This window comes from Lygodium microphyllum, chromosome 6, assembly GCF_053477565.2.
Source record: "Lygodium microphyllum isolate KBCC chromosome 6, Lygodium_microphyllum_v1.1.10, whole genome shotgun sequence".
Lineage (NCBI taxonomy): Eukaryota > Viridiplantae > Streptophyta > Polypodiopsida > Schizaeales > Lygodiaceae > Lygodium > Lygodium microphyllum.
In genome coordinates, this window is record NC_141140.1 from 111,719,578 (window position 1) to 111,742,917 (window position 23,340).

General features: G+C 43.7%; 1 protein-coding gene across 2 annotated transcripts in view; it reads left to right on the forward strand.

The window, feature by feature from the left end:
* Window positions 1–4,547: 4,547 nt before the first annotated feature.
* The window catches only part of GR (glutathione reductase), a 122,070-nt gene continuing 103,277 nt past the window's right edge, over window positions 4,548–23,340 (forward strand). Inside the window, exon 1 of one of the 2 annotated variants that reach the window (XM_087679890.1) lies at window positions 4,548–5,116. In XM_087679890.1, coding sequence (XP_087536016.1) covers window positions 4,755–5,116 — 362 coding nt within the window. In that variant the 5' untranslated portion in view covers window positions 4,548–4,754. The remainder of the gene's footprint in view (window positions 5,117–23,340) is intronic. The other variant, XM_087679891.1, reaches the window with a different exon arrangement.

Here is a 23,340-nt window from a genome sequence, read left to right on the forward strand (position 1 = left end):
GCAATCATCATGGCCATTTCCTAATATCCTTGACTTGCCCATACACGATTGCATATAGACTATAAAAACACATAAACAGTACATATAGATATACACATGTATGTGTGTATACATATGTGCAAACATATATACACAAGTATGTATATATAGATACACATGTATGCATATATGCATACCTACTCATACACATGTAAACATATATGAGTGAGAGAAAATGGAGAGAGAGTAGAGGAGAGAGAATGGATATACACTTATAAAATATGCACTTACAAACTTGCACACATACACATATGTAGACATTAATAAATATATACATGTGCATATACATACTATGCACACACACACACACACACGCACACGCACACACACACACGCACACGCACACGCACACGCACACGCACACGCACACGCACACGCACACACACACACACACGTGAGGTGACAAGAACGAGAGATAGGAGGAAGAAAAAGAAAGGAGAGAAAATAAAAATCATGAGAGGGAGAGAAAGGATACGTATTTATGAGACTACACAAATAGACACACAAGTATAAAACACACATGTACACATATGCATACACACACACACACACACACATATATATATATATATATATATATATATATATATATATATATATATATATATATATATATATATATATATATATATGCATGTGTGCATGCTCACACAGCACATGAAAAACAAAAAGACCAAAAAGAAACAAAATTATGCATCTATGTATCATTCACACACATACACACACATTGTATGTACATGTATGCATGTATGTATAAAAGAGAGAGTAAAAAGAAGAAGAAGAGATCCATGAGACGAGATAACAAAGGAGAGACACGAGAAAAAAAAGAGAGAAGAGAAAAATAACGAGAGGAGAACAAACATACTTATGAGGCAAATAGATACACATTATGAAACACATATCCACTTATACATATCTAAGCATATATATGAGTGAGAGGAAAACTAGAGAGAGAAAGAGCACAATAGAGATAATGGATACACATTAATAAAATACACACTTACAAACATGCACCCACACACCAATATATGTAGACACACATATCCACACACAAATATATACATGTATATATAGATGCAATGTATACATACACTAGGCGCTTTGTGCCTAGATTATTTCAGCACTTAACGTTGGTGTTCTTATGATGTCGAGGAATTAGTTCTGTTTGGCTTAGAATCACTAAGGTCCTAATGACAAGAGTTTACAAAAGAGAGACAATAATTTTTGTAGAAGATGAAGGCAAAATCAACAAATGCTCAAGAAATACAATAATCCCGACTATAAATTATATTTTTCACAAAGAAGCCTTGGCTCAATCCTTGTACAATATATATATCCACTTTTAGATGATATTATTGAGACTATGGCTAAGTGAAATCCCAATTACTAAGACTATCACTTAGTAAAATCCCAAATTCTGAGACTATGGCTCAGTGAAAGCCCAATTTCTAAGACTATGGCTTAGAAGAAATCCAATTTGAATAAGCCCAAAAAAGTGTGTTTACCATACAAAAATACAAGTACAAAATAATGTCTATGTAGATCAAAATTAGGATTCAAACAAGCATAGAATAGTCATGTACCAAAACAACCCACATGCACCAAAATGCCTAGTATAAGAGTAATACTAGCCCTTTAAACAATCACAAAACCTTTCCTTGATGTTCAGGACATCATACATCCAAGAAGTCCATGTAACTCTCACAAATTCTTTAAGACAATAGTATTAAGCTTGGCTGCAACTTGTTTTTATTACTTTCACATAGGTATATAGACTATATATGGATTGTCCAAGCACTCAAATCAAAGCAAATATACGTGATGGACAAGCTCATGTGGGCAGAATTATAAAAATCCTCTCACAATAGTCGTAAACATTATGTTTCTATAACATGTTACATTTTGATATTTTTCAGCTTGGATGACTTATACCACTTAAAATAAGTCATTGTATATATCTGGATTTACCTAAAGTTCTTATTAAGTCATTAGAACTCAATCTTAGATACTCAAACTCTTTTAGAGTCTAGTTTGGTTCCTATAAAACCTTGTAAAGACTCCCTAACATGTTGCTAAATTGATTGAACATCTCATGAAGACATAAGACTAGTGTTCCATATGCATCCTAGTGAAGCACTAGTGTAGATGGACCTTTCTATTATTTTCATTCTTTGAACTTATGGTCAACGACATCCACACCCTCTAAATGTGCACATACTCCGGCATGTGCCACATTATCTAACTCTATTGGATCAAAAGGCAAAGAAGTAAATACCCAAAGTACCATGCACACAAACATGCTACCACCTCTAGGATAACAAATCCATATAGTTATCTCATTTAGGTCCTGAGCATCATGGCATCCTCCTGGATCATAAAGCTAAATACCTATCACACATACATGCATGCAACAAATCTAATTATTGCATCTCAGATCATACGGTATCAAAAGTTCATGTAGTTCAAATAGCATGTGTCCATACACATCCTGTTGTATGAAATCTTCACACCACATAAATCAAACAACATAGTGAACCCACAATACCTTTGAAACATATCATGACCTATGGATCCCCCTACATCACAAGGTAGCATTGAGTATTCCCAAATCTATTTTACTATATGTTTAGATGCTTGTAACCCATACAACATATTCATGTTTGTTCCATCATCATCCACATAAAAGCATATTGTCCCTATATCCAACATCCGGACCTACATGCCCTTCAACATGACTAGAAATGCAAGTGAAGTAGCCATCTTCCAACTTTGCAAGCCACACTATGCAACCACAAAGAAGTAAATTCAATAACATTTGGAATAAGGATAACACCCCGAAGAGCATTCTTATCTTGCACATGCAATAGTTGCATATTTGCCATATAGATTGCTAGCCTTTCATCATTATTTCCATCTTCTTGCAAGTATTTTGACACCTCTGGAATAGTTGGGACAAGCATAACTGGTGGTACAGTCTTAATTTCTTTTGTGCACTTCGCCTACACATCATTTAAGCGTTTGGGACCATCACATCAACATCGTCAATCATAGCATCCATATCTTATTGTGCCTCTTATATAATATAGCTACTATATTCTCAAACAATATTGAGTATGAACCCTTGGGAAAAGCATCACCTTCATTCATGGTCGATGTAGCATCTGCACCCACAAATCAATATATTTGTATCATTAGTAATCATGGTCAAATAATTTATGGAAAACACATCTATAGCATTACACAACACATCAAAGAAGGCATTTTCATCTTCAACACCTTGAACATAATCCAAAGAAGCAATAGAAAAATCCCCAAGTTCATCTTGCTCCATCTCTAGATCATCGTTTTGCTCTTGATCCAGGTTATGTTGTTTTTTTAAAGAGAATGCTTGAAATTCTCCTAGATTGAACCATGTTTCAATTGTATATTTTAGATCTTCATTCTAATTTTCCTTTTTACAATTTATTAAAAATACACAGTCCTTTGATCTTCTGGGACACCTCTTAGTTGCTTCTCTCTATCATAGCTTATGAGATATTTAATTATATCCCACTCATCAAATAGATCCAATTCATTTGCGACCAACTGAAGAGCCTCTATTACTGAATTTTCCATCCTTTCACTTGTGGCTTCTTGTTGTTGCATATATGATGCAAATGTCTGAATCATCTACATCACAACCCCTTAGATAAACCACATCTCCATCTAGTTAGAATTCCATATCTGAACCTTGCCCTAATGGGTTTCACATCAGGTTCACACTAAAGATATCAAGAGATTAGTTGTGTACGATCTAAAAGTCCTAAGGTCCCATATCAAGAGTTTACAAAAGCGAGAGAATAAATTATGTAGAAAATGAATCCAATGGATTCACAAGAAATAGAAGAATCCCAACTATAAAGTATAATTTTCACAAAGAAGCTTTGACTGAATCCTTGTACATCATATGCATCCACTTTTAGTTGATATTACTGAGACTATGGCTCAATGAAATCCTAATTAGTGAGACTATGGCTTCGTGAAATCCCAAATTCTAAGACTATGGTTCAAAAGAAATCTAGTTTAAATCGGCCCAAAAGATTCAATACTTGCCATATAAGAACACTAGCACAAAACAACGTTTATGTAGTCCAAAATCAAGCCCCAAACAAGCATAGAATAGTCATGTACCAAAATAGCCCACATACATCAAAAAGCCCTATATAAGAGCAATATCAACTCTTTAAACCATCACAAAACCTTTCCTTGATCTTAGAGACAACATATATCTAAGAAGACCATGTAACTATCATAGATTATTTAAGTTTAAATCAACCCAAAAGATTTAGTGTTTGCTATATAGGAATACATGCACAAAACAATGTACATGTAGCCCAAAATTAGACCCCAAACATGCTTTAAATATTAATGTACCAAAAACAACCCATGTATATCAGAAAGCCTTGTATAAGAGCAATATTAGCCCTTTAAACCATCACAATATCATTCACTCTTGAGTTAGATGAGGCCAATTGCAGCCAACTGCAATCAGAATGGATTGATTGGAGGGAATGGTACGAGATAGCCTGTAAGATGCATATGTGGCTGCCGGAGATGGCTGCCAAGTAGGACACGTATTGCTTTTGCATTTTGGAGGGGAACGAAGGAATTTTATCGGAAGGCAGAAGGACAGATCACATCTCCGTCAGAAACTCATCAGCAACTACGGCTCGGCTATGGCGATCGCAGCACCTCGATGCGCCTCGGCATTCTTAGCAGCTTCGTCGTACACCTCCTTCCTGCCGCCTCTCCACCGGCCAAGTTTTCTGCGCTGCAGACGCCGTTTCCCTTCCCTTTTGGCACCTCCGCTGTCCGCCGTCGCTCGTGGCCACTTCTCGCCGGTGCGTGCTTCCTCGACTGAGCCTGACAATGGAGCTCCCAAGAAAGGGGATTTCGACTTTGAGCTCATCACCATAGGCGGAGGCAGTGGTGGAGTCAGAGCTTCCCGTTTTGCTGCCAATTTTGGAGCTAGGGTTGCGCTTATCGAATTGCCATTTGCAACTATCTCTTCTGACGCAGCCGGAGGACTGGGGGGCACGTAGGTATCTTTGCTTTGATGCTCCAGAAAATTCTCAACTGATAATTATCTTACATTTGTTGTAAGTGCCTCATGTGACAAATCATAGAACACGAAAAGTCTTATGGCATTGCCAACCGTAAAAATTGCCAGTTGGTGCCATATGCCACTGTGCTGACAGTTATACGTGATGTGTCAATCTCCCAATTTGACATGAGTTGCTCTGTCCTTCTGTCAATGGCGAATGGGTCTCTGTCTGTCAACATTAGTCTTCTATGCTTTCCTATCCATTCAGCATTATACATATTCCTATATTTTCTTCTAGCTCTCCCTCCTTGTGTGTTCATTTTCTCTCTCTTTAGTGCACATTTTACTTCCTCTTGCTCACACACATGTTACATCCTCAAGTGCTTTGCATTTCCAAAGATACTGCTGCGTTTTGTGAGAGTGCAGTGAATGTGGAAGTGTATGACCGAACTGAAAGAAAGAAACATGGGGAGAGAGAGAGAGAGAGAGAGAGAGAGAGAGAGAGAGAGAGAGAGAGAGAGAATCTAGAACACAAAAATTTGTAGTGAACGAATGCTGAAGCAAGCAAGCAGACATGTACAACGGGCTGTTGAATGTGTCTGCGTCAGAGATCTCTCTCAACCTGTATATCCTAAGTGAGAATGACTAGGAGAGGCTGGGCAATAAGTAGGCAGCAAGAAAATACATAAAACAATCAGGTTAGCCAGCCTAAAACTAGTTGACTGTTGGCCGACTGCATAAAATAATGCAGAAAAAATCCGAAAAATTGCTGCCTGCTGTGTGCTTGCTGTGTGGCACCTGCCCTGCCTGCTATGTGCTTGCCTGCCCAACATTGTTCAGTCTGCCTAGACTCTTGTGAAAACTATTGGCGACTGCTGCAAACTGTCCGACCTCATCAGGAAATGCATAGATCTGCCCTAGAATGATTGTAGATTGCTTGTGCCTATCCAAGGGATGACTAAATCTCTAACACCCCCTCTCAAATCTTGGATGTGGCATTAGGCTTAGGGATCTGGAGTGTTGTCGAAGAATAGTTCGAGGAAGAGCCTTCATAAACAAGTTTGTCAAGTTATCCTTCGTCTTACTATACACTGCATTAGTAGTCTTATCCAAGATGCTCTCTTGAATGAAATGATGCTATATTTCAATGTGCTTTGACCTAGCATGGAATATAGGATTATGTGCCAAAGCAATGCAACTCTCATTGTCACAATGAAGTGTAGTAGGACCTATTTGAGGATAGCCAAACTCTCCTAACAACTTCCAAAGCCACATTGTCTCACAAGTGGTAGTACACACCGCTCTATACTCCACCTCTGTAGATGATAGGGCAACTATGGGCTGCTTTTTATTACTCCAAGAGATAGCACCTGCACCCAAAGTGAAGCAATAACATGTTGTTGACCTCTGGTGGTCAACATCTCCAGCCAAGTCTGAATCTATCCAACCTCGTAGAACAAGGTTGTATTGCTTGTACCTGGTGATAGATAATAAATACCTAGGTCAGGGGTGTCAAAGTGAAGTGGTACGGAAGCATATGACCAAGACTGAGAGTGAATAGAGAGAGAAGAGAGAGAGAAAGAGACAGCAGAACACAAAAAATGTGCAATGAAGAATGCTGTATAAGGAAGTAGATATGTACATGGGCACAGAGTGTATGTTTGCGTATGTCTTCACCTTGAAGATCTCACGGGCTGTGAACCTCAAAGTATGTGCAATAGCCTCCACAATCAGCAATCTAGAAACCTGTGATCAGAATATGTGAAAGTGTGTGGAGGCTGGGCAGAATAAAGAGCCCACAAAGAAATGTGAAAAATAATATAGGTCGGTTGCATTAAATGCAGCCAATTGTACACAAATGGGCTAACTGCTCTTGTGCCACGTGGCAGTTGCGATGACTGCAACTTGTTGCGCCTGTTGACATCACCTATTGTACGATTAGACTGCCACATGTCCTACCTACTGCGACTGCACAAAAATCTGCCACGTGGATATCTTGCTTGCTCCACCATATAAAACTACTTGCCAATGCCTGTTTAATAAGAAATGCATATATATATAGCCAATCTGATGAATGCTTGTCCAAGGGATGACAATCTCTAACACCCCCACTCAGATCTTGGACATGGCATAAGGCTTTCTGGAATGTTGTGGAAGTAAAGCCTGAGGAACTACCTTCGTAAGCAAGTCTGCAAGATTGTCCTCTATCTTGTAGTATACCACATTAATAGTGTCATCCAAAAGCTTCTCCCAAAGGAAATGGCACTGAATCTCGATGTGCTTCATCCTAGTATGAAACACAGGGTTCCAGGCCAAGGCAATACAACTCTCATTGTCGCATCCCTAATTCTTTGGGGCACCCCTTCAACATCTATGAATAGATAGGCTGCCTCCATTCAACCTCACCCCTTTTGTGCAGATTTCTCACCCTTGAGTGCAGATTGTCAGCCTATCAATCCACACACACATGGCTGTCCAATCCCAGGGACTGTTGCTACACCTTCCGTTTGTCGCGTTTGCACCTCCAGTGTGTAGGCGACAGCTAACAGCCCATCTCCCTACTTCTCAACACTCCTCCTCAAGCTCAGAATGAGCTTGCAAAGGTAATATTCCAAGTGCACTCCTGAAATACTCAAACTTATCTTTACATAATGCTTTGGTAAAGATATCAGCAACTTGGTCATTTGTTTTGACATGGACCAAGTCAATCTCACCATCAATGACTTTTTCTCTAATGAAGTGATAGTACACTTCTATATGTTTTGTCCTTGCATGGTAGACTAGGTTCTTTGCCAACATAATGCTGCTAACATTGTCACAATACATAATGACTCCACCATCAATCTCTATCTCCATGTCATATAAGATCAATCTCAGCCATGTCTACTCACATGTTGCCAATGCAATGCCTCCATACTCTGCTTCAATGCTTGATAGAGCAACTGTAGGTTGCTTCTTACTGCTCCAACTTACCATGACTAAACCAAACGAGAATGCATAGCCACTAGTAGATCTTCTATCCATAGAGCTACCTGCCCAGTCTGCATCTGAGTATCCAAACAATGTAGGTTTGATTTCTTTTTCATAAAACAAGCCATAGCCAACTGTCTTCTTCACATACCTAAGAACTCTTGTCACTACATCCAAATGTGATTTGCATGGTTTTTGCATAAACTGACTTATCAATCCAACAACATAACTCAAGTCTGGTCTTGTAATGGTCAAGTAGATAAGACTACCAACCATCTCTTTGAACATAGTGACATCCTCAACATAAGATCCATCATCCATCAACTTAACATTTTGATCCAATGGTGTATCAACCGGTTTGCATCCTGTCATGCCATATTTTCCAACATCTCCAATGCATATTGCCTTTGTATCAGCTATATACCATGAGGTGTATCAATAACCTCAATACCCAAGAAGTATCTCAACAAACCAAGGTCCTTTATATCAAACTCTTTATGTAACCCATGCTTGACTTCAGCAATCTCCCTCTCAAATGTACTTGTAATAATGAGGTCATCAACATAGATGACAACAACCATACCATCTTCTGTATACCTCACATAAAGTGAATAATCAGCTTTGCTCTGCTGAAATCCCATACTGCATAAGAATTTGCTGATTCTATCACACCATGCTCTTGGTGCTTGCTTCAATCCATATAAAGCTTTCTTCAACCTGCATACATAATGTGGGTATTTTGGATCTACATAGCCCTCTGGCTGATCCATGTACACTTCCTCTTTTAAGTTGCCATTCAAAAATGCATTTTTCACATCCATTTGATAAAGCTTCCAACCATAGATAGAAGCCAAGGCAATCATCGATCTCACTATCGTCATTTTAGCTACTGGACTGAATGTTTCTTCATAGTCCAAACCATAAGTTAGTGCATATCCTTTTGCAACCAGCCTTGCTTTATACCTCTCAAGGGAACCATCCGAGTTACATTTGACCTTATAAACCCATTTACATCCAATGGATTTCTTGCCATGAGGTAGTTTCACCAAATCCCAAGTCTTGTTTTTCCTTAGTGCATCCATCTCTTCATTCATTGCTTGTCTCCACTCTTTGCTCTCTACTGCTTCTTCAAAGCAAGTAGGCTCCACATGTTGTACATAAGAAACCATGTATGCATAATGCATCTTCATGAACCCATCATAAGTCAATCTATCAACTGGATACCTTACCCTTTCTGACCTTCTCAATTGAGGTGCACTACCATGTGTCTCAACTAATCTAGCGTGTGGTGGAATATACTTTCCTGCACTTCTAGTTCTAGGTGTTTTAACATGCGGAATGCCATACTCATCATCTATAGATTCATCTTCTGAACTTTCAGCCATAGGTCTTTTTCCTTTCGCAACTTCTGCACTCCTTTGTGCACTTCTCAATCTACCGTCCATGGACTGTAACTGCCATTGCTTTCCACATTCTCTTGAGGTCCTGAAGCATCTTCCACATGCTGATTTTCAGCCTTGTTGTTTGCGGAAATTTTCCTTCCATAGCCATCATCATCACTGCTTTCATAGGAATCAACATCCACTACAATTTTGGGCTTGTACCATGATTCATATTCACTGAATTTGACATCCTTGCTTATGTATACTTCCTTACCCACTGGATCATAGCATTTGTATCTCTTCTTCTCATTAGGATATCCAAGGAAAATACATTTTACAGCCTTTGGTTCCATCTTCTTTCTCAAATCATCCGGAACATGAACATAACAAACACATCCAAAGACTCTAAAGTAGGCAACAATGGGTATCCTGCCATACATTTTCTCATATGGTGACATATTATGAGTCAAGGCTGTAGATGTTCTATTCATAATGTGAACTGCAGTATGCACTGCTTCTGCCCAATATGACAATGACATGTTCATTTGGTTTATCATTGCCCTTGCAACCTTTGCAATGATCCGATTCTTCCTTTCAGCCACACCATTTTGCTGAGGTGTGTATCTGCATGTCAATTGCCTTTTGATACCATGATCTCTCAAGAAGTCACAAAACTCATATGACATGTACTCTTCACCATTATCTGACCTCAAACATTTTATGTAGCATCCAAACTGTTTTTCAGCCATAGATTTAAATTCCAAGAACTTTTCAAATGCTTCACTTTTATGCTGCATAAAGTACACCCAAGTCATTCTACTAAAATCATCAATGAAAGTGATATAGAATCTACATCTTCCGCTCACGGAAATATTTTGACATGGGCCCCAAATATCTGAGTGTACCATTTCTGTGGGAGCTTTCACTCAACCGCCGAGACCCTCGGACTGCTTATTGTTTCAAGCGTTCCAAGCCGAGCACTAATGGCTACCTCTCACATAGCCGACGCGCAATGCCTACCTTACAGGTGTAGTGAGCTCACCTTGATGCCGTTCGAGTTACCTCCTCTCCCGCGCCCTCCGGTAGCTCCACGATCCAAGTGCAAGTTTCAAGCAAGCTCCATCCTCAAGCTCCACACTCCAAGCTCCATGTCCGCGAGCAAGACAAGAGAAGAGAAGAGAAGAGAAGAAGGGAGGAGAAGATGGAGAGCTTCTCCTCCTCGGTCCCTCACCCTCACACACTCACTCCCTCACACTCTCACACTCCCTCTCTCAAGCACAAGCTCAAGCAAGCAAGAAGAAGAAGAAGAAGAAGAAGAAGAGGAGAGCTACTTTTGGCCACACACAAGAATGAGCTTCTCATTCACTTTTTAACTTTATATACAAACCCCTAAATCCCTTTTGGGCGGTCATCCCCTTTTTCCCCTTTTTACATGGCCGGCCATAGCCTAGGCCCTTTTTTCCATTTGTCCTTCTATCTTCCTAACTTTCTTTTCACCGCTCGTCTATATTTACAAATTGCACGGGTGAGAGCTCGGCGCTCTTTTACAAGATTTCAGGGTGCGCATTTTTATTTTAAAATGCACCTTTCCCCTTTTGCCTTTGCCTTGGACTTTTAAGGTTGCCCTTGCGCTTTTGGCCTTTTCTCATTTTCTTTCTTCAGTCGGGCTACCTTTTTTCCGCCTTTGCCCTGCATATTTTCCACTTCTTTTTGCTTTCTTTGTGTTGGGGTTAACATTACCCCCCTCCTAGACGAGTGCCAGTCCCATGGCACTCACCGTCGTAGGTAGCAGGCTGTAGCATGCACCGAAGACGTGGGTGACAAGGACGCCTGTGGTTTCCGTGGAGGAGTGTTGGTGGTGGTGCGGCAGAAGGTCCTGGGGGCCTGTTGGCGGTCAAGGTGGCTGGTGGAAGGTTGTTGGAGTTGGTGGTAGGGCTATGCTGTGTTGGGGATTGCATTGATGGCCAGCACAAGTGTTGGTTTGTTGGGGATTCTGCTCATGACGATTCTTTGCGGGCTTGTTGGATGGTAAGGGACACGTATCAAAGTTGAGTGTTGATGAAGAGCAAACAACACCTTATACCTGCAATTGGAAAACCTCACCTGTGATCTCTCCTTAAGGGGTAGTGCTAGGCTTCTCATCGTGCACAAGACATATTTTGATTAGTTTGGGAGACAGGTCGAATGCTAAGCAAGCCTAGAATATTGTCCTGCACTTGAGGACCCAAACTGTGGATATACTTCGGTGCAAACATTATGTGAGTGCTCGTGTATACTTAGATATTACATAGTTAGAAGACCGTGGGCTAGTTTCTCATAACAATTCGTGGATGAAGCAAAGTTGTCTATGTGGAGAAGGAGTACGCGTGAAGGCATATGAGACATCCTTTGCATTGTGACTGCACGATGTAGCATAATGGAATACAAGGACACCGCACTTTCAGTAGCTGGAAACTACTGGACTTGCTTGATGAGTACGGCGTACTTTTCATGGCCAATCGTGCGGTGCTTATTACCACTGATTGCAATGGTACAAAGGCAGAGTGCAAAAGAAAATTGTGCAAGTGGGTCAGGGTGACAGGTCTAACCCTAGGCGAGACAAGCTCCCCAGGTGTGTCCTGCCCTTGATGTGCCCTGAACAATTGTGGGTGAGTGTAAGGGGCTAGGGGACTAGGGACGAAGCCGGTCGACCAAGGTCACCAGACGTACCTAATTTGAGGACCCCTAGGTGCTGTGCTGTGATCGTGGGTGCTTCTTATTTTTCCATTCATTTCTTTTTTTCCCCCCTCCCTCCCCCCCCCCCCTTCCCCCCCCCCTAAGTACAACCATTACAATATGTTGAGGCTATCAGCCTTCCAATGGGTTGGAAAATGTCAAGCTTCGAAGGCTCAGAAAATAAATAGTACAATGATGATGGTGCCCTAGCCTCGTTGTTAGAGAAGCAGTTGGCGAAAGGGGGAGATACACTTGAGATATTGCAACCCTCCTTGCGGCACATGCGATGTGGGTCCAATTGAGGTAACGACTGCCGTGAGCCAACTATAGAGCTTGACCCAGAAAGGGGGCGTGGCCCAGGAATGTTTTGTGGGCCATGCAACGTGGGCGATTGGCAAGGGTGCTTTCGGCAGCGTGGCTTTGCCGTGGCTCGTTGTGGGGTTGTGGGTGTTGCGGTGATTTGGGCATTGAACATTTTCGCACAAGGACCTGTATTATCCTGCATCCACTTGTCGCTTCATGAGAGCATATGCATTGTGTATGCCGCGACTATAATAAACCAGTACAATGCAAGGAGACATTACTTATTTGAATTCTATGGTGTTGACTCGACATTTATCACCTGCGCTTGATTAGCTTTTTCTTTTGCTAAAGGCGTAGCATATATTAAACGCAGATATGATAAGTTCATACAAGTCAGGAACATGTCAACACTTAACAAGTCGGGAACACTTAACCATTTAAAAACCAAAAGTCCTGGCCAGTTATCATTTGATAAGCCCTTTATGCATTATGAGCTACTCGATTTGTACGAGGCGGGGCGAGTCTGGATGGCCGGGTGATTGGGGCTCTGCTGGTGTGGGGCTCCCGTGGGGGTGAGCAGGGAACATGTCGACCGGGACATGAATGGTGTAATCCCGGCCCGCTACCGTCTCCAGAATATCTTTAAATAATTCATTAAATTCTTCTCTTTCTCGAGCTGTCCTTTCTGCCTTTGAGCGTCTGGGGCCCGAGCGGGAGCTGGGAGTGCGTACCACTAGTGCTGCCACCTGTTGTGTGTTTCGAGTCTCGACTTTCTTGACTTGAGGATTCTTCGGCCTTCGCCCTGGGCAATGTCGCTTAGGGCCTCGCTTCTTGGCATACCTCTTGATGGTGGGCACATAGCGCTCCGGTGGAGGGGCGCGTGCCACATGCTCCCGCCTTTTGCGAAGAGCGTCTTTGCATGCTAGATCTCCATGATTCTCCATGCGTTCCGCCGCAAAAGGAAACCTGCAAGACGCAATCCAAGGGTTTAGACCTTGATACAGGATACACCTGTTTGCATGGAAGGGATTTTAGTGTGGTTTATGAAGCGCATATGACAAGAAGGGGAGGGGTGAGACATGCGGTGTTTGTTGTAGAGGAATGGCCCCCATGCTGATGTTCGCGTGGCCTCCAGTCATTAGCGGATATTAGTTTATGCTAAGTCGCGTGGACTGGTTGTCGTGGAGTGGGACAGGGTACATCCTCGGAAGGATAGACCAAAAAGGGAAGAAGGTGTATAGGAAGGGACTACACCCTGTCTACACCATCAGAGTTGTTGGTCAAGGCCTCCTATGGCGGCAATATGGGTTGCATGCCCTTCACTTGGAGGTGGGGCTGGTCACACGACTTTCAAAAGTGTGATGAGAGGAGGACCTGAGGAGCTTAGCCTGTCCAACCCGACTCTTCTCCCTGCGCTTGACTATCATTGCTTGTGTGTGTTGATATTGTTTATACATGGTGACACAAAAATCAGTGTTTATTTATATACATATCTATGAATCCATGTCACATCACGAGGATAAGAACCAAGTGTAGAACTCGGGGTTGTACCGGAGCATGGCACACGCATCCAGTATTCGCGGCAGCTTACTTAATACTGATAGATATTTTGCCACGTCGAGTAGTATGGAACCTTGACCGAGTCTACTGGCAATATGTAACTCCTCCTCAGTGAGAACCTTATCAATTAAAGGGCCCTGTAGCCTAGTTCCAGCTAAGTCCGTACCCCGAATGTTAGACAGCACTCGAAGGGAAGCCGGTGCCACATAGGTTGGGTCTCTTTGAGACCGCCATCTGGTCAATCTCTCCTCAGAGACTGTCATGATTTGAGCCCCTAGTTCGGCCATTACAACGTGGCTTTCGCACCAACGCTGCTCAAATTGACTCTGGCCTGCTGACAGTCGCTTTAGTAGCTCTATGTCTACGAGATTCGATCGGCAGAGCACTTCATTGAACGTGACGGTTAAGCGTAGTTCGTCAGCCTCCTCGTCAGGGATGAGTCGCATCTGTTCATGCAGGAGCCTGTCGTAGTGCCCGTTAAGATGTTCTTGTTCTTCCCATGATAGAGGGAAGGTCAAGTAATCTCCAAGCTGCTCCTTGGGGATCATGCCCATGTCCGCAAGGACGTAGACCCGCGTGACCACTTTGAGCTTAGCCTCCAACTCAGTTAAGCATTCTGCGACACTTCTATGTTCAACGAGGGCTTGCTCGGTTGCTATCTCATGCAAAGTTCTAAGAGTTTCCTTAGGCTTTAGTATGGCTGGGGGCTCAGGCCTAGATGAGCAAGATTGGTCCACGCTAGGTTTTCTTATGCTCTTGGGGTTCTCACGTTTCTCTTGAGGTTTTGCTGTTATTTCGTCATGGTTCTTCTCGGATGTGATTGGTATAGATTTGTCACCCTGTTGTGACAGCGTTGTATCCACTCTTGATTGATCAATGTGAGTTCTATTGTCAGTGGATAGAGTGTTGCAAGCAACTGTTGATGGCAACGGTTGCTTTGGTTTCTTAGAATACACGGATGTGTCTGAGGTTTCACCGCTATTAGGAGAGGCATCAGTGGGTTCATTGGTGGATGGACTCGATGCTTTATTCATCAGCTCTCCAACGCCCTTCGTCTCAATGTTCTTTGGGTCCACAACCACCTGCATCTGTTGCTGTTTTCTCTGTTTTCTCCTCTTTTTCTTGGTCAATGAAGGTGCCTCTCTCAACAACTCAGGACCCTGGGCTATATCGACCGTTAATGTGCTTGGTCGGGCCTCAGCATTTCGCTTCTCTAGTGTGTCCTTATGGGACATAGCCGTGGTTTGCTGAATAGCCTTGCCCGGTTGTGAGGGCACAACTGCCGCCCTTTTCGGAGAGTCTAGCTTTTCAACTAACTCCCCTGCGTTTAACTCCCCCGTCCTAGGCTTTAGGCACTTTGAAAGTGCTGGAGTTGTTGAGGGATTTGGTTGCGACACCTCCTCCACAGGTAAACTACTAAGGACACGTTCCACAAGGGGCATTGTCGCAGCCAAGGGCTGCGACTGCTGTGGTCCCTGATTGGAAGTAGTGGTGGCTAGTTCAGTGGACTGACTATCATTGGTGGATTGCGGTGTCAAGTCCCTAGGGCGATCAGAAGTGGTTGTGTCTTTTGTTGGCCTTTGAGCACTCGTTTGTGTAGATCGAACATGAGCTGATCTAGTCGCATTAGGTGGCTCAGGCATATCCTTGGGTCGAGAGCTACAGATGGCATCATGTTCCACCTCCTTGACGATTGGAAGCTTAGATGGGGATAGAGATTGGAATTGAGTAGTCGCCCTTGACAACTGCTGAAGTGCTTCCTGTGTCTGTTTGGGAGAAGAGGGCGTAGGAGATCTAGGACTCCTAGGTGGATGTGGCACTAGCTGAATGATTTTCTCAAGGCTATTAGATGATTGTGCCATTTGCTTTGTTGAGCGAGTAGCCTTGCCATGAGCAATGTTGTGCCTATGATGTTTGTTCTCCCCTTGGGAAATCAAAGGCTCATTGGGCACTAATGGCTTTTGTGCACGCTCAATGGTTACATATGACATCTGCTCATTAAGCATGCTAGGTTGAGGTTCTTTCTTTCGGACACTCATGTTTGGTTTCTTGCCTCGAGACCTAGAGTTTCTCTTAGATTTCCTCCTGTGCTTTGTTGCTTTTGATGCACTCTGGCCTTCAGTCGACCAGGGAGGTTTAGCAAGGGGTTTTGGCACCCAAATCCATCGGTTGCCTGCATAATACCCTTGAGCCCGAAGCAACGCCTTGGATATCCATCGTGGCGTTGTGCTGGCTCTCCATCGACGCCTCTGTCTATAAGGCTTGGGCTTCTTTTGGGGTCTTCTACGATATTTGTAAGTCCAAAGCCCGTCCTTGGCATTGTCTCTTGACCTTTTTGTTTCAAGCATGGCCTCACTCACTGGTCCTCGTTGTTCGACTTGTGCTTGCATCAACTCTTCCAACAAGTCCTTGCCCTCGTTAGTAGGCTTGACTGTTACGTCAGCACCTTCCTTGCCTTTCCCTCGAGGTTTGATGAGGTCACCCTTGCTAAAGGTTGTGACTATCCTCACACCCGGTAGTGTCAGGTGTATCCTCTGTGCTACATAGTCAGCCTCACACTTGGTTGCCCTTTTGAAGGCTCTTCCTAGGAGGGTTTCTTTCCCGCAGCTAGCACTATTTGGAGGAACATGAAATAGGATAGGCAAGCTTTCTGTTTCAATTGTCGCAAGGATTTTGCACTTCCCTATGAGTGCTTGTGGGTGTCCCCCATAAGGGCTAAGAGTTGCACTAGTCGGTGTCAGCTCTGGTTGGCCTAGTAGGGTCCATGATTCATAGGTCAAGATTCTGCTCCTTCATCAATCAGAGCATCAATAGTATGCTCTCTTTTCGCGGTGAGTTTGACCCTAAGATAAGCAGGTGGTACTATGTCTTCATCTTCCGGGTCCTGGCTTGTAAATTCAAGCCTTCAGACAGATGCCCTTGAGTCCTCGACTGCACGACCAGATGTGGATTCTCCACTGCTGTCTTGGATCGTTAGTGCAGTGCTATTCAAGGTACATCTCTCGTCAAGAGTGTCATGTCTAGTCATCTTCGCATTTGTAGCTTGCTGAAGTTGCATTTTGCTCTGACTAGACACGGTTTGAACACAATGTCTTTGTGTTCTCGTGATGTGGCCTTTTTGCCCTTGATGGCTAGATTGGCCCATTGATGTTCTAGGGTCTCTGTTTCTCTTTGTTCGGGTATGGGCTTTTGGTTGCTCTATTGCAAGTGAGACTCCATGCTGGTGCAGAGCCATTACTTCACTAGGGTCCAATTTGGAAGACCTGTCACGGCGCGCGTTTTCTCTCCAACCTACTCGGGGGAGGTGCGGAGGGGGCAGAGCCTCCTCTGCGGGGGTCCGGGGGGGGCAGTCCCCTCCGGCCCGCAGGGCCGCTACGGTAGACGCCATATGCAATTTGGAGGACCGTTTATAGCCAAATTTTGAACTACATGCTCTAAATTTTAGCCCAGTGATGGACCTGTGATGTGCCTTTAGCTGTACGTAGCCTTTGGGGTCAATTTCGGGGTTTAGATGCGTCAGAATTTGTGTTTTGGATACCTGTCCGATTTTGACAGTTTTTGGTCCGATTCTAAGATGTCCGATTTTCAGGAGTCCGATTATCAGAATCGGACGTCCAATTTTGGGTGGGTCCGATCGGACCAGTGGTCCGATTTTTGGTCGCGTCTGATTCGAGGAGTCGGATCAAAAAGTGGTCCGATTTTTGGTCGCGTCTGATTCGAGGAGTCGGATAAAAAAGTGGTCCGATTCTGGGAATCGGATCGGACAGGGTGGTCCGATTCTGGCTGGTTCGAGTCTGGGACTCGGACGGCCTGGTCCAATTGTGAGTGGTCCGATTATGGACTCGTCCGAGTGTCTGAGTCGGACGGATTGGTCCGAGTGTCCGATTTGTGTCCGATTCTCAAAATCGGACGGGTTGGTCCGAGTGCACGTGGCACGTCCGATCGGGCTGGTCCGATTCTGGGAATCGGACCAGACTGGTCCGACTCACTCTCAGTCAGGCGGTCCGATTCTTGGAAATCGGACGGTCCGACTCCAGAACTAGGGTGGTCTGATTCTGGGAATTGGACCACAGCGAGTTGGTCCGAGTGCGTCAGCGGCAGGCGCGATTCCCGCGCGTTTGACCCCTCCTCACTGTCTGGTGCACACAGTCACCACAGACTTTCTAGATCTGATCAGGGCACTTGTTGGAAAACACTAGACTCACCTGGAGCAGCACGAATCACCGGTGCCTAGAAATCAGGGCAGCGCTTCCTCGTCCTGTGAACCAGAAGTTCTCTCTCTCTCTCTCTCGCACAAGGCAAACCAAGGAAATGAGGTCCGTCCTGGCCTCCCAGGCCTCTTAAGGTCCTTTCCCAGCACTGCAGAACCTCACAGCTAGTTCCCTGTCCCTGTCTCACCCAGAACTTGAATCTGGTCCCCTGTTTTCCTGTTTTAGCCTGTTATACAGCAACAGAAAACCCTACTGTTTGCCTGTTTTTTTTCTTCTTTTCCTTTGTTTTTTCCTACCCTAAATGCATCCAAATCACAAAATAAATACCTATACTACTCCATTCCACAACATAAATCTCAGAAAGCAGCAAACCTACTTGCCAAGAAAATCAAATACCATCTTCAACCCCCTCGCTTCCTACCTATCTACCTCAAGCACCGGTTCGGGGGAAACCCCTTACTTTGATGCTCGATTCGAAGCGCGCAAGCGCTCAAGGCTTGAATCCGTTGGTCCCGGCAACGGAACCAAAATGTGGGAGCTTTCACTCAACCGCCGAGACCCTCGGACCGCTTATTGTTTCAAGCGTTTCAAGCCGAGCACTAATGGCTACCTCTCACATAGCCGACGCGCAATGCCTACCTTACATGTGTAGTGAGCTCACCTTGATGCCGTTCGAGTTACCTCCTCTCCCGTGCCCTCCGGTAGCTCCACGATCCAAGTGCAAGCTTCAAGCAAGCTCCATCCTCAAGCTCCACACTCCAAGCTCCATGTCCGCGAGCAAGACAAGAGAAGAGAAGAGAAGAGAAGAAGGGAGGAGAAGATGGAGAGCTTCTCCTCCTCGGTCCCTCACCCTCACACACTCACTCCCTCACACTCTCACACTCCCTCTCTCAAGCACAAGCTCAAGCAAGCAAGAAGAAGAAGAAGAAGAAGAAGAGGAGAGCTACTTTTGGGCACACACAAGAATGAGCTTCTCATTCACTTTTCAACTTTATATACAAAACCCTAAATCCCTTTTGGGCGGTCATCCCCTTTTTACATGACCGGCCATAGCCTAGGCCATTTTTCCCATTTGTCCTTCTATCTTCCTAGCTTTCTTTCCGCCGCCCGTCTACATTTACAAATTGCACGGGTGAGAGCCCGGCGCTCTTTTACAAGATTTCAGGGTGCGCCTTTTTATTTTAAAATGCAACTTTCCCCTTTTGCCTTTGCCTTGGACTTTTAAGGTTGCCCTTGCGCTTTTGGCCTTTTCTCATTTTCTTTCTTCAGTCGGGCTACCTTTTTTCCACCTTTGCCCTGGGTCTTTTCCACTTCTTTTTGCTTTCTTCGTGTTGGGGTTAACAATTTCCAAAAGATAGCTACTTATTCTCCCCCTCTTTAGAAATGGCAATCTGGACTGCTTGCCAAATCGACAAGCCTCACATACATGATCAAAATTCACATGCCCAAAATGCGGTAGACCACGGATTATCTGTCTTGATTGCATTTGCTTCAATCTTTGCAAATTGACATGACCAATCCTTCTATGCCATAATTCCACATTCTTATCTTGCCCATGTCCTCTCTCAACATAGAGTTTTGAATCACTGGAGTACCTGCATCCAAAGCAAATAATCTCCCTTTCTTTCTACCATGAGCAATCACCCTGCCAGATCTTCCATTATGGAACTCCTCAATGAAATATCCATACTTATTGAATCTCACCTACAATCCTTGATCTGTCATTTGACCAACCGATGCTAAGTTCTTAGTTTTTGTGGGCACATAAAGTATATCACCAAGCTTATTCTCAAACCCATCTTTAGTAGCAAGTGGCACACTATCAATATGAGCAATTTTATGTAAAGTATCAGCACCAGTGGCAACATATTCCTCATTTTGCATTTGCTCCTTGCTATCAAACCTCTCAGCATGATGAGTCGTGTGGTTTGTAGCTCCTGAATCCAAAAACCAGTCATTCTCACGAAGAGGGTGACTCATGCTCCCAAGCACATGCTCCATAGCAATTAGGTGACCTCTAGGCGATCTACTTCTAGAGGTCCATATCTTGTACTACCATAAGTCCCTGCATAGTGGCCATATTGGGTCCTTCCACGACCCCTAGACATGGCATTCTGTTTATGATAACAATCCCTCTCAAAAAGACCAAACTGCCCACAATAGTGACAAGTGCCATCTCTTTGTGAAGGATTAGACCGTTCTCTATCTCTAGGGAAAGATCTCCCCCTGTCTCTATGCATGAATTCACCACGATCAAAGTTATCTCTTCCACGAGCAAAACCATAATTACCACAACCAAGTGAAGAGCCCCTAGCTCTAGATGAGCTGCCACGACCTCTCTGGTGATAGAAAACATTGTCTTCACACTTGCATTTTTGCCACTGCTAGATGCATTCAATCCCAACTTGATTTATTCTGTAAGTAGCAATCCAATAAGCTCCTCAAAGTCAGGCATAGAGCCTTCTCTAACTGAAATAGAGATATCCAAAGATTTGAAGGCTGGTCCAAGTCCATTTAGTGTCACTGATACTAAATCATCATCATCAACAGGTGCATTAATGGATGCAAGGTCTTCTGCAATTTGCTTGATTTCTGCCACATAGTCACTAATACTGCGATTGCCTCTCCATGCACCATGTAATCTCTGCTTGAGTTGTATCTTACGAGCCCCTGTACACGTTTCATACATTTTTTCTATGATTTTCCATGCCTCCTTACAAGTACTTGCCTTTTTGATACAAGGAATCACTCAAATTCATACAACATAGGCATGTGGGTTATGAGATTACTTGCTGCACAAAATGGACGTATTGTCTAGGGAGCTTGTTCTTACCAGGCACTTCATTGAGTGTGTTTAGGTGTATGGAGGCACCAATTGAGTAGGGATAATGACCAGGTCAAGTTGTACTGCCGTTATGGTGTCGAAATCGGGTTGGAACTCTGTTTCCTTCTCCACTTTGCACAGGGACAGCTTGTAGGCAGGTTATTTTGGGATTATCCCTTTGTTAATGAATAAAGAAATACCGCAAGGGGTGCCTGACTTAGGGGCCAACAGGGTGTCTGTGATGCAACAGGAGCATTCTAGCTTCCTGTATTTCTTCTTGCTTCTGTGTCTTTAAGTTCAGGTAAAGTGGATGACTGTAAATTGGGTGAAAGCATTTCTGTATTTTGGTTGTACACTATCGCCCTTTCCAGTGAACAGGCCGGTTACATAAACTGAACAAAAGTCTGTATGGGCTGAAGTAGGCACCACGCGAATGGTATCACAAATTTGATACATTCATGCAATCTCAGGGATTTCATCGTTCTCAAGTTGATCACTGCTTATATACCAAGAAGGTAGTAGATGACAGCCTTATTCTCTTGGTATTGTATGTGGATGACATGCTAATTGGAGGCAAGGATGTTCATGCCTTAGACTCCTTGAAGCAGAGTCTATACAATAGCTTTGATATGAAAGATCTTGGTGAGGCAAATCACGTTCTTGTCATGCATACACTCAGAGGCAGATCAAAGGGTCTTCTTTATCTGTCACAGCAGGAGTATATTACGAAAGTTCTGCAATGCTTCAATATGGAGGGGGGAAAAGCTATTAGTATACCATTGCCTCCATATGTGAAACTTAGTGCAGACGACAACCCTACATCAGATGATGGTCAAGCTTAAATGGCCAAGATACCTTATGCTTCAGCTATTGGTAGCTTGATGTATGCTATGGTTGTTACACGTCTTGACATTGCATTTGTGGTGGGAGTGGTTAGTAGATACATGGCATATCCTGGCAAAAAGCATTGGGAAGCAGTGAAGGGTATCATGAGATACCTTAAGGGCACAAAGGATTTGTGTGTTTGCTTTGGTAAGCAGAAGTCATCTGTTGTTGGTTTCACGGATGGAGACTATGTTGGCCATCCTGACTACAAGAAGTCTACTTCAGGATACGTGTTTATGTTCACAGGAGGAGCAATCTCTTGGATATCTAGGCTGCAAAAGTGTGTTACACTGTCTATTACAGAGGCAGAATATGTGGTTGCCACAGAGGCATGCAAAGAGGCTTTATGGCTTTCACGCCTGGTGAGAGAGCTTGGGATTATAGAGGCTCCGATCCTCCACTGTGACAGTCAAAGTGCTATCATGCTAGCATGGAATCCTGTCTTTCACACAAAGAAAAAGCACATACAGGTGAAGTATCACTTTATCAGGAATGTACTTGACAGCAAAGACATTGAGCTTGTCAAGGTACATACAGATGATAATCGTGCAGACCTTCTCACGAAAGGTCTTCTAGCCGAGTGGTTTGCTCATTGCCGCCAAATGATGGGGGTTGGATAGTATATGTGTCTTTCAGCTTTGTATATACATACACTTAGCTGATTCATTCCTCCACCTTTAGGCACGTTGCCTTTCGGTGGGAGGTTGTTGGGAATAAAGGTTTATCATGCCTTTTTTACCGTGTTCGGGACGGACCCTTACACTTTGTACTTTATATATTCAAAACCTAAAATGTGGTACAAAAGTCTTTGTACCAAACATCAAGTGTCGTGCTCACTCTTCTCACTCTACTGCTCTCTCAACTCCCTTCACTCTCAGCTTAGCTCTCACACAACGTGCGCAACATGTAGACCTATGGGCACGCCCTTCCTAGGGAAGGCCAAGTATCTGATGCTAATTGTTGACGACTTCAATTGTTATGTGTGGCTATATTTTTTGGAGAAGAGTGATGCGTACTCTCGATTTTGCAAGTGGAAGGTGTTTGCCGAGATGCAAACTACTTCCAAAGTTCGTGGTGTACGAGCTAATCACGGTGGCGAGTTTACTTCTCACCTCTTTTCTGAGTTTTGCAGGGATCATGGTATTCGGGTGGAGTATTTCCATGTGAACACACCATCAGAGAATGGTGTGGTGGAGCGTGCAAATCGAACCATGGTGGAGAGAGCCTGCTCCATGTTAGAGCATTGGAGTCTTTCTCATTCCCTTTGGGGTGAGATGGTGGTTATTGAAGTTCATATTCGCAACCGTTCTCCGACTTCGGCCTTACAAGATATGACTCCCTATGAGGCTTTCTTTGGGAATAAACCTT